A 15,602-nucleotide genomic window follows, 5' to 3' on the forward strand; every position below is an offset into this window, starting at 1 on the left:
GTACCACACAGGAACGGCTTCTTCGGCCCATAATGTTTGTGCTAAACATGATGCCAAGTTAAACGGATCACATCTGCCTGCAAATGATCCATATCCCTCTATTCCCTGCACTTCCATGTGCTCATGCAAAAGCCTCTTAAATGCTACTTTTGTATCTGTTTCCGCCACCACCCCAAGTGTTTTAAGCCCCCACCACTCTCTGTGTAAAAAAACTTGCGCTTGACATCTCCATTAAACTTTCCCTCTCGCACCCTCTAGTTTACAGCTTGGAGAAAGGCCCTCTGGCCCACTCAGTCTGCACCAACCAGCGATCACTCATACACTAGTTCTATCCTATACACTAGCGACAATTTACAGGAGCTAATTAACCTACAATCCTGCACATCTTTGGAATATGGGAGGAAACTGGAGCACCCAGAGAAAACCCACGCAGTCACGGAGAATGTACAATCTCTGTACAGACAGCACCCGTAGTCAGGATTGAACCCGATCAGCAACTCTGTGTCGGACATTTCCACCCTGGGAAAAAAAGTTCTGACTGTCTACCTCATCTATGCTTTTCATAATTTTAGATGCTTCTATCACCCGTCCCCTCAACCTCTGACGCTCCAGAGAAAACAATCCAAATCTATTCACCTCTTCCTGCAGCGGAAACCCTCCAATCCAAGAAACATTCTGATAAACCTCCTCTGCACCCTCTCCAAAGCTTACATATCTTTCCTGTAAAGGGGCGGCCAGAACTGCAAGCAGTACTCCAAATGTGGTGGAACCCAAGTCTTATAGAGTGGGTTCTCATAACTTACTGACTCTTGTATTCAATGCCCTTGGCAATCAGTACAGGCATACAATATGCCTGCTTAACCATGCTTTCAGCTTGTGCTGCCACCACCAGTGAGCTTTGAACTTGGGCTCTAAGATCCCTCTGCACATCAATGTTGTTAAGGCTCTTGTCACTAACTGTATTCTCTCTCCTTACGGTCAACCTCTCGGTCAAAGTGGATCACCTTACACTGCTCAGATTACACTCCATCTGCCATTTCTCTGCCCATTTCTCCAGCAGGACTATACCCCACTGTATCTTCTGACAGCGTATCTTCTGCAACTACTCTGATTTTGGTGCCATCAGCAAATTTACTCACCAACCCATCTACATTTATGTCTGTTTAAGAAGAAACTGCAGGTGCTGGAAAAAGTGAAAGTAGAAATAAATGTTGGAGAAACTCAGCAGGTGAGGCAGCATCTATGTAGTAAAGGAGTAGGCGACGTTTTGGATCAGTCTGATCAGTCTGAAGAAGGGTCTCAACCCGAAACGTCGCAAACTACTTTTCTCCATAGATGCTGTCTCACCCGCTGAGTTTCTCCAGCATTTTTTGTCTACTTACATTTATGTCTGTGTCATTTATATATAATCACATATTCTAAATGTACTTGAGGTACATTTTCAATTCCTTCATTGCAAGAAGAACTCACCTGCTGCCCAGTGAGGAAAAGATCATCTTTGAAGCTTGACATTCTATCTAAATCGCGTATTATAGCATCCTTGCTTTCGCGTATTTCATCGTTGGTGGACATTCGAGGTGATTTCAACATTTTCTTCATGACACCTTGTGCAGGACTGTATTATTATTGAATAAAAATGGCACCCAGTTTTAAGCTTATGCGTGTTAATAACTATGCTTCAAATTAAAGAACATTGATAGTTTAAACCTATGTGTGCGTCACAATCAACATTCTTTCATTTGAAACATTATCCACATAATCTTTTGCTAACAATGAACTGCCCAACTGCTGACCACTTGAACCTGGACCACATTATTCTGCCAGTGTGATTCTGTGTGTAGTTCTCCTCTTGAAGACCAGCCGCCTATTAAGGCCCAGTACTGTAGATCCCCAGCTGAGTACATGTGACTGCCTGCCCTCCCAGCTGACTTTGATGGCAAGTGAAACTCGACTCTCAGACACATCAGGCATCAAAGGTATTCTTTAAATAAAATGTTCATAGAACATAGAACAGCACAGGTATGATTCCTTTGGCCTACAATGCCTGTGCTGAACACGATGCCAACTTAAAATAATCCCTTCTGTTGCATGTGTCCTATATCTCTCCATTCTCTGCACATACATGCCACTATCTAACTGCCTCTTAAATGCCACTATTGTATCTGCTCCCCCCACCACCCCCAGCAGCGTATTCCCTGTATATAAAAACTTGCACTGCGCATCTCATTTAAACATTTCCACTCTGGCCTTATGCTAAGCTCTCTAGTTTATGATCATCTATCACATTTGTAAAAACACTTTAGAAATATTAAAAGATTAAAAAAATAACAAAAAGTTATATAATTTTAAAAAGATTAACATACTAAAAAACAGTCGCACACATTTAAAAAAAATCTAATGCATTTAAACTGGCTGAATCGAAACAAATCGTAGATCGTGTTCCTCGGGCTTTGTTCATTTAGAAGGGGCAGCTCTATTTGTGCCATGTTTACTTGTTAAGCTTGGAGCTGGGAAGTCTGAAGGAATTTTGCAATGTCGTACTGCAGCATTAGTGTCCTAGTGCTGGCACTTAACTGAAGCAGAGGGCTGAACTTCAGTCTGTAATCTGTAGTAATGTGTTTCTGACAGAAGTTTAAAATGGTCAAATCCGAGCGCATCTCCCGACTGTATAGAAGTCCTGCCCCATTGTGTTCCAAGATAAATTATTAAGTTGATACCCTTCAGAATTAAGTAATCCATTAACATATGTTTTCAACTCAGTCCCTGTGGCAATCTGTCTCTACCAATGGCAATAATTCTTATGCAATTAGTTTAATCACATAGTTGCCAAAGCATATTTTTTATCATCTCAATCTTAACACGGAAAGATCAAAGTGGTGCGTGGTAACATTCGCAGAAAACTCAACAGCTTCCAGGAGAGTACAGTATATTTTGGGAGAAGTACAGAACAGAGGATTTAAATCGGCATCCAACCAGGAAAAACTGGAAGTGAATGCTGGAAGATAAAATTGCTAAATTATTTCACTCCTTATCACAGCCTGAACTGAATGAGCAGAGGATTTGCCATTCAGGAAAAGTTACCCCTGTTCTAAATGATCAGGTCGGGGGGAAGTTCCCCCGCCACGGGTACCATGTAATCCCGTGCTACCTGCTCCATGGTTGGACAGTCGGTGACTAAACCCTCTCCCTCACCTGGTTTGCCAGGTGAGGAGGGGGCTGTGGATCCCCAGCAGGACCAAAAACAAGACCTGTCAAAGGGCGGATGAACTTTTAGCGAGTCAACGGCCATCCACACTTCAGCAGACGTTGCGATCACTGTCGTACACAGCATTGTAAGGGATGATGATAAAGCACACACCAAAATTCTATACTTCCAGCGGCGGAAGTCCGCAGGAACTGGAGGACAGAGACGTATGGTGTGTCCATCACCGTTCCCGTTGGAAACCAGCACCACGGCGTCTCTAATGTTTTCAACGATGATGAATAAATTAAAGGATTCGTTCTGTTTATTCAAGGGGAACAAAGTAAAACCACGGTAAAACATGTCACTAAAGGTGAGATTTTCTCTCATCAAAATCATAGTATTATTTATAAATGTGCGTATACAGGCAATATAATGAAGTACTCAAACATAATGGGACTGTTTATGTTTGGATTGTGAGTAATCCAGAAATTTGAGGAACAGATCTGGGGACACAAATGAGGAACAGGTCCTTTAGAAACCTCAAGTGCCCTACCTCACCTCTCTGTCACCCTGGAATGTTTAGAAACAGAGTGGTGGGTCTGCCTACCAGATTTGTGGGGGATATAAGAAAGGCTCCCGAGGAAACTGAGCATTTTGCTATTTGCGATTAGTACCCATTGCATTAATTATAAATATAAGGATAGAGTGGGAGGACACAATCAGAATTTGTTTTGTTCTTTTGCTTGAGCATTCAGGGTAGCAAACAGGTTAATCAAAATCCATTGTGAATATCTGCCGTTTCCCATTCCTGTTTCCAAGCCTATCACTAAAATACCAGGATTTGAAAATTACTCAACATGTCAGGGACACCAGAAACGGTACCATTATGTTTGCGCAGTTGACTTTGTTGTCTGAATATAGACATTTATAAATGTGACCAAATAATATTATGGATATCTTTTTACTGTTATTTCGATGAGGGAAAATATAACCTAACACGTCTCACTTTGTTGCCTTGACCATTAACCTTAAATATCCATGTGAAACATATCCCTTCATTTAGAACAGGGATAACACAATAAGAACGGCAAATTCTCTTCTCATTCAGTTCTGCTATTTGTGGCCTCTGCAATGTATGGGTTTTGTGATGGTTTCACTCAACTGAAAAGTCTTCAGACCATTTCTTCAGAATTCTTCAGACAGTTAGTTAAAATCAGGTCATGTCTCGAAGTTCAGAAATGGAGACATGCCACGGCAAGCTTTTAGGGGTGGGAGAAAGCAATAATATTCAACCAACTAAAAAATTAATATTTTAACATTTTTTGTTCTTTTTGGCAGGCAGATGCCAGTGCACACAATTTGGGCACTGATCATGCCCTTTAGAAAGTAGTACCGGGGGTGATTTGGACAAGGGTAAATCACAGCACATTCTCATTCAACTATGGCTACTGCGATATCTGTCCCCGATTCAGTAAAATTGAGGGTTATGGGGGAAAATCCTGCCTTTGCTATCCCGTCCATTGCACCACCCGCATCCTTCACGGGAAACAGCTTTAATCTCTTATTCTCAAATCTCTTCACAACTAAATTCTACTGCAATGTTACAAGTCTTGTAACTAACACTTACATTACTGGAGCACCCATGGGTAGACCCATTGCATTGGTAGGTGGTGCAGAGGGCAATGATGGTAGCACGGAGCTGAGGAAAGCCACAGGGTTGTGAACTGGTGATGCAATCCGAGGCTGGAAATTTAGAAGAGGTGGAACAAGGGGAGTCGTTTGTCCAACTGCATTTGTTGAATAACCATATGAAACGGGGGTTGGTGAACTGGGATACATGACATGGTGTTGTGTGTGTGAGAATCCAAAATAATTCTCTTTACCATCGTCTTTCTCTGTTTTTTGTGATATCGTGATCGATGTGGGCAGAGGAGAAAATGATGGTGAATGACTTCTGACATTCTGAGCAGCAATGAACTGTTTTGGACGGGTGTAATTAAATGCCTGGGGCAGAGTGTTGGTTGGCATTGGTGACCTGCTGGCAGAAGGCATCTGAGCAGACACATGAGGAGTAGAAATGGGAATATTCATGGTGGCTGGAGATGAAGATGGGGAGGAGGTGGACAAGGACGGCGATTGTGTCGTCGACTGTATTTCACTCGGATCTTGCTTTTGTTCAAGTAGAACTTGGTTGTGCAACTGTTGCAACTGGAGAGGATCGCTACACATAGAAAAGAAAAAATAACAAATGTCATTAAGTTAATTGTAAGCGCAGTAAGTTGCAATGGATGTAAACAAGTATATTAAAAAATCTCTAAACAGAATGAATAGATTTACATGCTAGATGTTATGTAAATATTTAATTTAATGTAACATGATCTTATTGAGTGCTTTAAAGATATACTCAACATCAAATTACCAATTTTGTTTAACTTGCTTCATTAATTTACACGTAAACCAATCTTTTATATCAACCTGGGATAAAAGTGATCCTATTTACTGACAAAGAGGTAATAGATTTAAAATTGATACAGCACTTATTGCCTCATTCCATCAATACACCATACAACCCACAAAAATCTTGTACTACAGGCGTCTGATCAACTGATTAGTACTGGGACCTCTTGTAAATGTGAGTGAATGATTAGCACTGAAGCGTTCTGATAAATAGGAGTAAGAATTGATTGGTACAGATGAGTCCTGATAATGAGAGGAATAAATGTTTAGTTTATAGATGTGACATGGAAACAGGTCCTTCGGACCATTGATCACCATTCACACTAGTTCCATGTTAGCCCACCTTCTCATCCACTTCCTACAATGCTTCTCTTATCGTCTAACATTTTAAAACAAATCAGGAGAGAGCTCTGGAGATAACTTGAATGGCATGTTGGCCTGCTAATGGCATGTGGGCCTTCACAACAAGAGGAGTTGAGTATAGGAGCAAAGAGGTCCTTCTGCAGTTGTACACCTGCGACCACACCTGGAGTATTGTGTGCAGTTTTGGTCTCCAAATTTGAGGAAGGACATTCTTGAGGGAGTGCAGCGGAGGTTCACAAGGTTAATTCCCGAGATGGCGGGACTATCATATGTTGAAAGAATGGAGCGACTAGGCTTGTATACTCTGGAATTTAAAAGGATGAGAGGGAATCTTATTGAAACATATAAGATTATTAAGGGATTGCTAGAGGCAGGAAACATGTTCCCGATGTTGGGAGAGTCCAGAACCAGGGGCCACAGTTTGAGAATTAAGGGGTAGGCCCTTTAGAACGGAGATGAGGAAAAACTTTTTCACCCAAAGAGTTGTGAATCTGTGGAATTCTCTGCCTCAGAAGGCAGTGGAGGCCAATTCTCTGGATGCTTTCATGAGAGAGTTAGATAGAGCTCTGAAAGATAGTGGAGTCAAGGGATATGGGGAGAAGGCAGGAACGGGGTACTGATTGTGGATGGTCAGCCATGATCACAGTGACCGGCGGTGCTGGCCTACTCCTGCACCTATTGTCTATTCCCAAAACAAGCCAAAGTGCTAAGTTCAAATACTTATTCTTATCATCTTTACAGGTTTTCAAACTCATCCTCTTGTTAAGTAATTGAATGAACAATGTGCCAAGAGCCAACCAATATCCAAAGGGAAACAGTAACATCTGTTTTATGAATTCAGTGAAGTGCTTCTGCCTCTCATTAAGTCACCTGATTGAGCTCAATTACAGAAATGCAAATACACACCTGTTATTTGTTTAACTTTTGAGCGAATCAGTCACCGAGCCTGGAATAATTTTGTTCGACAAGTAGAAATGTCAGAAATTTCCCATGAAACATAACCTTGTCTTTATATCGTCATTGTACTCCATATTGTATACTTCCTTTATTATCAGCTGAAACGTAGCACTGTACTCGCAGCCGAGATTTGACAACTTTCGTAATGTCCTTGATAGTGAAACTGCATGTTCATTAATATTAAAATAATCCAGGAACAAATGCACCCTGCCTGATCGTTCAGGGAAGGAGCATAACGTGAACAAGGTTGAATAGTCAAAGTTGTAAAAGTCATGACTGTAGCAAAATAAAACCAAGTGACTGAATTGAGTGATTAAGCATAGAGATTTGAGGCACAGTAAATGTGCAATGCACAGTTAATGCAGGTTAGATAAAGTATTTGGTCACAATTGCTGTGAAATTAACAATTGCTTTATATTTTATTCACAATGATTATATGACTCACTCACTGAGGGTTTGAGACCCTCACCTGGTTTAGCCAACCAGCCAAAGCGGTTTTCCACTGTGTGGCCGCTGTTGAACGCTAACGCCTCCTCACCGAAGCGGTCTTTGCAGACGGTTGCGCCCTTATGGCACACCAGGAACCTGACCTCCAATTTATTGTGTCCAGGTTTGCAGAAGCGGCACAGTCTGTTTACCCTTAATATCGGTCTCGGTATGACAGCAGTCCTCCACCAACCTGCCCTGGGCTCCCTAGCACCACCTCCAAGTGTACACATTGACAACACACAGCTGTAAACAGTTGACGCTTTCAAGTACATGGGCAGCGTGATATCTTCTGATGGCTCGCTGGACAAGGAAATATCGACCAGAATCAGCAAGGCCAGCCAAGCACTTGGTCGACTCCGAGCACGAGTGTTAAATCACCACAACATCAAGCTGCCAACTAGGCTGAAAATCTACAACGCTGCAGTACTCTCCAGCTTGCTGTGTGGATATGAAACATGGACCTTGCACAGAAAACACATCCACCAGCTTGAGAAATTCCACATGCGCTCTCTGCTGTCCATCATGGCCGTTCGTTGGCAAGACCGGGTGACCAACATGGAAGTGTTGGACCAGTCTGGCTTCACGAGCATCAAAGGAATGATCGTAAAGGCCCAGCTTCGATGGACAGGCCATGTGATACGGATGGATGAATCCCACATGTCTCGTCAACTCCTGTACGGAGTTCTGTCACAGGGTCAAAGGAACACAGGGCGCCCAAAGAAATGGTTCAAAGACAGCATCAAGGATCACCTCCAACACGCGGCTCTAGATGGTATAACTTTAAGATGAGAGGGGCAAAGTTTAGAGGTGATGCATGGCGTAATTCTTTAATACAGAGGGTGCAGGTGCTTGGAACATGCTGTCAAGGGTAGTGGTGGAGGCAGAACGACACGTGGATATGCAGGGAATGGAGGGATTGGGTCGCATACAGGCAGAGGAGATTGGTTTAACTTGGCATCATGTTCTGCATGGACATTGTGGGCCGAAAGGCCTATTCCTGTGCTGTACTGTTTTATGTTCTATTTCCAATTTAAATCTGACCCGGAATGTTCTCAGAATCCTATTGCAGCAAATTCAGATTATGCAAATTATTCCTGTTCTCAAATATCTTGCCTCTGGTGATTACCTAAACAGCTCACATGTTTATGTGTCTATATCTCTGTTCGGAAGGATGTGATTAAGGTGGAAGAAGGTGCAGAAAATAGTCACATGGATGTTGCTGGGACTGCAGTTAATGTTTCAGGTGCAGGACTCTTTATTAGAACTGAAAAAGGGAGAACATTGTTGAGCATCATCAACAAACAGCAGCTTCTCATTAATTAATTGAATTGTTAACCTGTGTTTGCATCTGAGGCAGCATATAAACAACAACCTTTGTGAAGGAAACTGCAACCAGGTGTGAAACTTGGTCCATTAAGATTTAGTCCATATTCACAGTGCACGTTTAAAACTTGATTTACAGATTCATTACGTGAAAGAGAACCAAAATGTCATGGGGATTATAGGAGACAATGCATGGTTGTGTTAGATGCTATAAGCATAGTTGTTTCCATTTACCCAGCACGATTTGATGTGACCATATGAAGGCAGCGAATACAACAGTAAATGAATTACTTACAGAATCTGTTTAAACATTTTCTTATGATGTATGTGTCCTTTGTGTCCACATTAAAGTACTTGACAGTAGAGCTCTAATTGCTCATATGATGAGCTACCTGTCTCAGCAGTGAGACACTGAACGGATACAGAAAGAGAAATTAACTCCTGCAACATCTGAATAGCAAATGTTCGCACAATGGCTGGGAAGAAGATAACTGTTCATCCCTAGGATCATTCTCGTAAACCTCCTCCGGACCAACTCCAATGCCAGCACATCCCTCCACAGATATGGGGCCCAACATTGCTCACAATAATTGATTAGTAAGTTTTCAGATGATACTAAGGTTTTGTAGTCAGTGAAGATGGATATCAAAAATGACAGCAGCATCTAGATCAGCTGGCAAGTGGGCTGAGGTATGGCTAATGGAGTTTAATGCAGATAAATGTGAGGTGTTTGAGAAGTCAAACCAGGGCAGGATCTTCACAGTGAATGGTAGGGATCTGGGAACTGTTGGATCTAAGAATTCAGGTGCATAGTTCCTTGAAAGTGGTACCACAGATAGATAGGGTGGCATAAAAGGCCTTTTGTACATTGGCCTTCATCAGTCAGGGTATTGAGTAAAGTATTTATTTGTCCTACCCCCTCCCCTGACATCAGTCTGAAGAAGGGTCATGACCTGAAACGTCACCAATTCCTTCTCTCCATAGATGCTGCCTCACCCGCTGAGTTTCTCCAACATTTTGTGTCTACCTTCGATTTTACCAGCATCTGCAGTTCTCTCTTAAAAATATTGAGTATAGAAGTTGGGGCATTATGTTGCAATTGTATAAGACTTTGTTGAGGTTGTTGTTGGAGTGCTGTTTTCAGTTTTGGTCACCCTATTATAGAAATATGTCAATAAGCTGGAAAGAGAGCAGAGAAGATACATTAGGATGTACCCAGGACTCGAGGGAAAACATAGAAACATAGAAACATAGAAATTAAGTGCAGGAGTAGGCCATTCGGCCCTTCGAGCCTGCACCGCCATTCAATATGATCATGGCTGATCATCCAACTCAGTATCCCATACCTGCCTTCTCTCCATACCCTCTGATCCCCTTAGCCACAAGGGCCACATCTAACTCCCTCTTAAATATAGCCAATGAACTGGCCTCGACTACCCTCTGTGGCAGAGAGTTCCAGAGATTCACCACTCTCTGTGTGAAAAAAGTTCTTCTCATCTCGGTTTTAAAGGATTTCCCCCTTATCCTTAAGTTGTGACCTCTTGTCCTGGACTTCCCCAACATCGGGAGCAATCTTCCTGCATCTAGCCTGTCCAACCCCTTAAGAATTTTATAAGTTTCTATAAGATCCCCTCTCAATCTCCTAAATTCTAGAGAGTATAAACCAAGTCTATCCAGTCTTTCTTCATAAGACAGTCCTGACATCCCAGGAATCAGTCTGGTGAACCTTCTCTGCACTCCCTCTAGGGCAATAATGTCCTTCCTCAGATTTGGAGACCAAAACTGTACGCAATACTCCAGGTGTGGTCTCACCAAGACCCTGTACAACTGCAGTAGAACCTCCCTGCTCCTATACTCAAATCCTTTTGCTATGAGGTTGAGCGTGCTAGGACTTTATTTCTTGTAGTGCAGGAGGCTGATAGTTATCTGATAGAGGTGTATAAAATCATGAAGGAAATAGATAGGATGAATGCACAGGGTCTTTTACCCATGGTAGGGGAATCAAGAACCAGAAGACATAGGTTTAGGTGAGACTAACAAGATTTAATAGGAACTCAAAGGGGCAACTTTTTCACTTGGAAAATGGTAGATATATGGAACGAGCTGCTAGAGGATGTAGCTGAGGTACCTACTATTAAAGAATTTACTGGACATGAATAGGATAGGTTTAGAAAAATATGGGCCAAACGCAGTTAACTGGGACTAGCTTCTTTGGGGGATCTCAGTTGGCATTGATGCGTTGGGCCAAAAGCTGTTTGCCCAATGACTCTATCAGGCTCTTGAACACTACACATCATTAACCTCAACTATGAACTAATCTGGACTGTGTTTTTCCTTGCACTACAAACTTCATGTTTTTTTTACGTTAGTATTACGGTTATTATTTTTTGAATTTTTGATTATTATAATTTTCTGTGCGTATTACACTAACAGACCTGTTAAGCTAAGGCAAGTAAGAATTTAAATTAAACTATTGAGACTGTCAAAAATGGCAAGAGGAATGGTATTGATTCTAAGCAGCAATAACAATATAATATATTGTATTTTTTTATGTTTTTGAACCGACCTGCACAGCCCTACCACGACCTTACCTACAGAACTACCGTCCATCTCTTGTGCTACCTTGGACGTGTTTTTTTAATTGTGTTTTACACTGCTTTTGTTTTTGTTGTTTGCAGTCTTTTTCTTTTCACTGTTTTGTAGTGTGTCTTGTAGAATTAATGTAATTTTTGTATGATTTATGATTCTGTATATTGTCTGAGTCGATGCTGCAGTGGCAAGCAAGATTTTTAAGCACCAGTGTACAACAATAAACTCTACTTGGTTTGCCTTGTGTCCTGCAGCTTTTAATGCAAGCTACTGCGATATCACTGATATCATCATCCTCAACCGAATCCACATCGCTAGCACCCACAAGCTACCCACAAGCAAATGCGATCCAAAATGAGAAGCACCACCTCCTCAATGCAGTTTAGGCCACATGATAGCACTATTATATTACTTCAGGCACCAGAAGGACGAGCAAAAGTCCCAACACATTAGCTGGAATCTTTACATTCAAATCACAAAATCAAGAGTCCAGAGTGTTTTATTGTCATATGTCCCAGTTCGGACAATGAAATTCTTACTTTCAATAGCGCAACAGAATATGTAAACATAGCACTCTGTAAACAATATAATAAACGAGAATAAAAAAATTCAGTATATATATATATATATATATATACACACACACACACACACACACCCACACCCACAGCATATACATGTACACACACACATATATATAAATATACACACACACATACGAACACCTACAAAGACAAACAATAATCATCATAAGCATAGGTAGACAAAAATGCTGGAGAAACTCAGCGGGTGAGGCAGCATCTATGGAGCGAAGGAATAGGTGACATTTCGGGTCGAGACCCTTCTTCAGACTGATGTGGAGGTGGGGGGGGGGGGGAAGGAAGAAGAAAGGAAGAGGCAGAGACAGTAGGCTGTGGGAGAGCTTTGAGGGAGAGGGGAAGGAGGGAGAAAGCAAGGACTACTTGAAATTGGGGAAGTCAATGTTCATACCGCGGTGGTGTAAACATGTTAATCTATCATCATAATCATACTTTATTATCCAAGTGTGTTTTGCAACATAAGAGGAATTTGACTTGCCATACAGTCACACCAATTAAAAGCAAAACACACAAAATACATTTTAGCATAAACATCCACCACAGTGACTCCTCCACATTCTTCTGTGATGAAAGGTAAAAAAAAAGTTAAATCTCTTCCCTTCTTTGTCCTCCCGCAGTCGGGGGCCTCAAGCCTACCGTTGACGGGACGATCTTGGCTCCCATAGCCGGCGGTCGGGCCCTCTGCGTCGGGGCGATCAAGCATCTGCATCGGGGGATCTCAGCTCCCCCGCGCCAGGCGATCGGACCCCAGGTCGGGGCTGGTGGAATCTCCTGCGACTTTTCAGCTTCCCGGCATCAGCCTCTCCCCGAGACAGCGGGCTCCTCGTTGTTGAAATCCGAAGGCCGCGGTTAGAGCGTGGATGGCAGGCTCATTATTAGAACAACCCATCCTCCAATCTTCCTCTACTGTCTGCATAATTCTTTTTTTTTTTTAATATATTTTTTTATTAAAGGTAATCAATTACAATGCTTCAAACAACTTTATATCAAATTAATTCAATTTGCATTAAGTAAAACACTAGTAATACTTATTAGAAATAATGATAGAGAAAGAATAGAACAGTTATAAATCATTAAGAGAGTGATTAAATAATAATTTGATTATATATAAGAAAGAAAAGAGAAACGAAAAAAAAAAAAAAAAAAAATTTGAGTAACCACAATATGTATTATTAATAACACTACTACAAGTGATAGTATCAATAAAGACATATATGTTAATTCCAATATAAAAATGAATTATTCTCACCAAATCCCGCAGGGTGCACGCCGAGCTGTGTTGCCAAGAACAGCTACTTCTCTAAATACTGTATATATGGAGACCATATCTGTTCAAAAGAATTATACTTGTCCAATAGGACAAATCTAATTCTTTCCAGATGTAACGTCTCCATCATCTCTGTTGCCCACATTTTGGTTGTGGGGGATAATGTTCCCTTCCAAAATTTCAATATGATTTTTTTCCCAATTATCAAACAGTAATCAAAGAAATTTCTTTGATTTACTGTAAGTGATGGATGTAAATCCGGAATTCCAAATATTATTAGCTTTGGGTTAGGGTCCAATTTAACTTTGATGACTTCAGAAATAACTTTAAAAATTTCTGTCCAGTAATAATTCAATTTAGGACATGTAACGAAACTATGTATTAAATTTGCCTCTGCTTTCTTGCACATCACAAATAGCGGAGAGATTCGGAAAAATACTATTTAATTTAGTTTTCGAATAATGTAACCTATATAATACTTTAAATTGTATCAGTATATGTCTGGCGTTTAATGAACACCGGTGTATTCGTTGTAGACTTTCTTCCCAGTTTTCTTTTGTTATAGCCAATCCCATTTCATTTTCCCATGCTTGACGATATATTTCCGTTATTGGATTCTCCTTATCCAAAATGATGTTATATATATAGGCTATTAATTTTTCTGTATTTGGATGTAAATTAAACAGTTCGTCTAACAATCCTGCTTCTTTATTTTTATAATCTTGTGTATTGGATTTAATATAATCTCTAATTTGTAAATACCTAAACAAATGTTGTGGAGACAATCCATAAATATCTTGTAACTCCTGGAATAAAAGAAATTTTCCTTTTCTATAAAGGTGTTCTATCCTTGTAATTCCTAAATCATCCCATTGTTTAAACCCCCCATCTAATATAGCAGGTTTAAACGCTGGATTATTCATAATTGGTAATCTAAATGAGAGATTATCCAAATGTAGAGTCTTAACTATTTGTTTCCAAATACGTCTATTATTATATATTATTAGGTTGTCTTTATAATATTTTTTTGTACTTCCGTTGGTGCAAAAATTATCGAACCTACATTGAAAGGTAGACAGTCTTCCTTTTCTATATTTAACCATGTCGGTTCATGATCCATATTTACCCACCAGAAATTCATATTCTTAATCTGAACAGCCCAGAAATAATATAAAAAGTTTGGAAGTGCTAATCCTCCATTTATCTTAGCTTTGCATAGATGTTTTTTATTTATTCTGTGATTTTTATAATCCCAAATAAAACTATTGACAATATTATCAATTTTTTAAAAAAAAGTTTTCGGAAGAAAAAAAGGAATAGCCTGAAACAAATATAACAACTGCGGTAGAAATACCATCTTTATGGCACTTATTCTACCAATCATGGATAATGTCCAACCTAACTGTCTGCATAATTCTGATTTGAAATTTACAATTTTAAAATATTCACTCCAATAATATTTCACTGCATTACAACCCAAGTGACTTTGATAGCCTAGAAATATTAAACATTTATGTAATGTAAAACAATATCTGTTTAATACATCTTACTCATACAAGAGTTAGGAGACTATCTTCACTTAAACATGTGTCTGATAATTCAATAGTAATGCATGCACTGCATCTGCAATTAAAATACTCACAGTTTTGGTTTGGCAAGTACAGGTGGAGGCTCTTTTGTGGGTGAAATTTGCCCTGATGTCCAGGTATTCTGTTTGTTAGTTTTGTCATGTCCCTCCTCAAACGAAGGTTCTCTTCCTGCATCATCTTCAGGTAATTTAAAATGAACTCGCAACCCAGCTTTAGGCTTGTGGTCTTGGTGGTTCACAAGAACACTCTCCAGTTTCGGCTTAAAAGGCACACTGGATTGTAACAGCATTTTATTTGGCTGGACCTGCATATTTGTTGCAGTGGCCTCAACAGTCACCGGGCTTGAAGCATTCAGGTTAACAGCATTATGATCTTCAGTTCCTATGGAAAAGCTGTCCATCAGTTTCTTCCAGAGAAGCACAGAATTCAGTTATTTGGAGCATTGGTTTTATGGTGCGCTAAACCTGGAACTTGGTAACTGGGGAACCTTTTAAAATTTAATTGCTGACCCATTTCTAAAACCAGTGGCGTTGGGGGTGGGGCCACAATGGTGCAGCTGGTAGAGCTGCTGTCTCACAGTGCCAGAGACCCTAGTTCAATCCTGACCTTGGGTGCTGACAGTGTAGAGTTTGCACATTCTCCCTGTGACCATGTGGGTTTCTATCGGGTGCTCCGGTTTCCTCCTATATCCCAAAGACGTGCAGGTTTGTAGGTTAATTGGCCTCTAAAATTACCCCTAGTGTGTAGGGAGTAGATAGGAAAGTAGGATAATGTAAAACAAGTGT

At 40.6% G+C, this 15,602-nt stretch overlaps 1 protein-coding gene across 9 annotated transcripts in view; it reads right to left on the reverse strand.

Moving 5' to 3' along the window:
- mypn (myopalladin) overlaps positions 1–15,602 on the reverse strand; it is a 129,795-nt gene that overhangs the window by 28,556 nt on the left and 85,637 nt on the right. For all 9 annotated transcript variants that reach the window (XM_033034247.1, XM_033034249.1, XM_033034251.1 and 6 more), the window contains 3 exons: positions 14,871–15,198; positions 4,812–5,405; positions 1,471–1,615 (listed from right to left, as the gene is read on the reverse strand). In XM_033034247.1, coding sequence (XP_032890138.1) covers positions 1,471–1,615; positions 4,812–5,405; positions 14,871–15,198 — 1,067 coding nt within the window. The remainder of the gene's footprint in view (positions 1–1,470; positions 1,616–4,811; positions 5,406–14,870; positions 15,199–15,602) is intronic.

This window comes from Amblyraja radiata, chromosome 15, assembly GCF_010909765.2.
Source record: "Amblyraja radiata isolate CabotCenter1 chromosome 15, sAmbRad1.1.pri, whole genome shotgun sequence".
Taxonomy (NCBI): Eukaryota; Metazoa; Chordata; class Chondrichthyes; order Rajiformes; family Rajidae; genus Amblyraja; species Amblyraja radiata.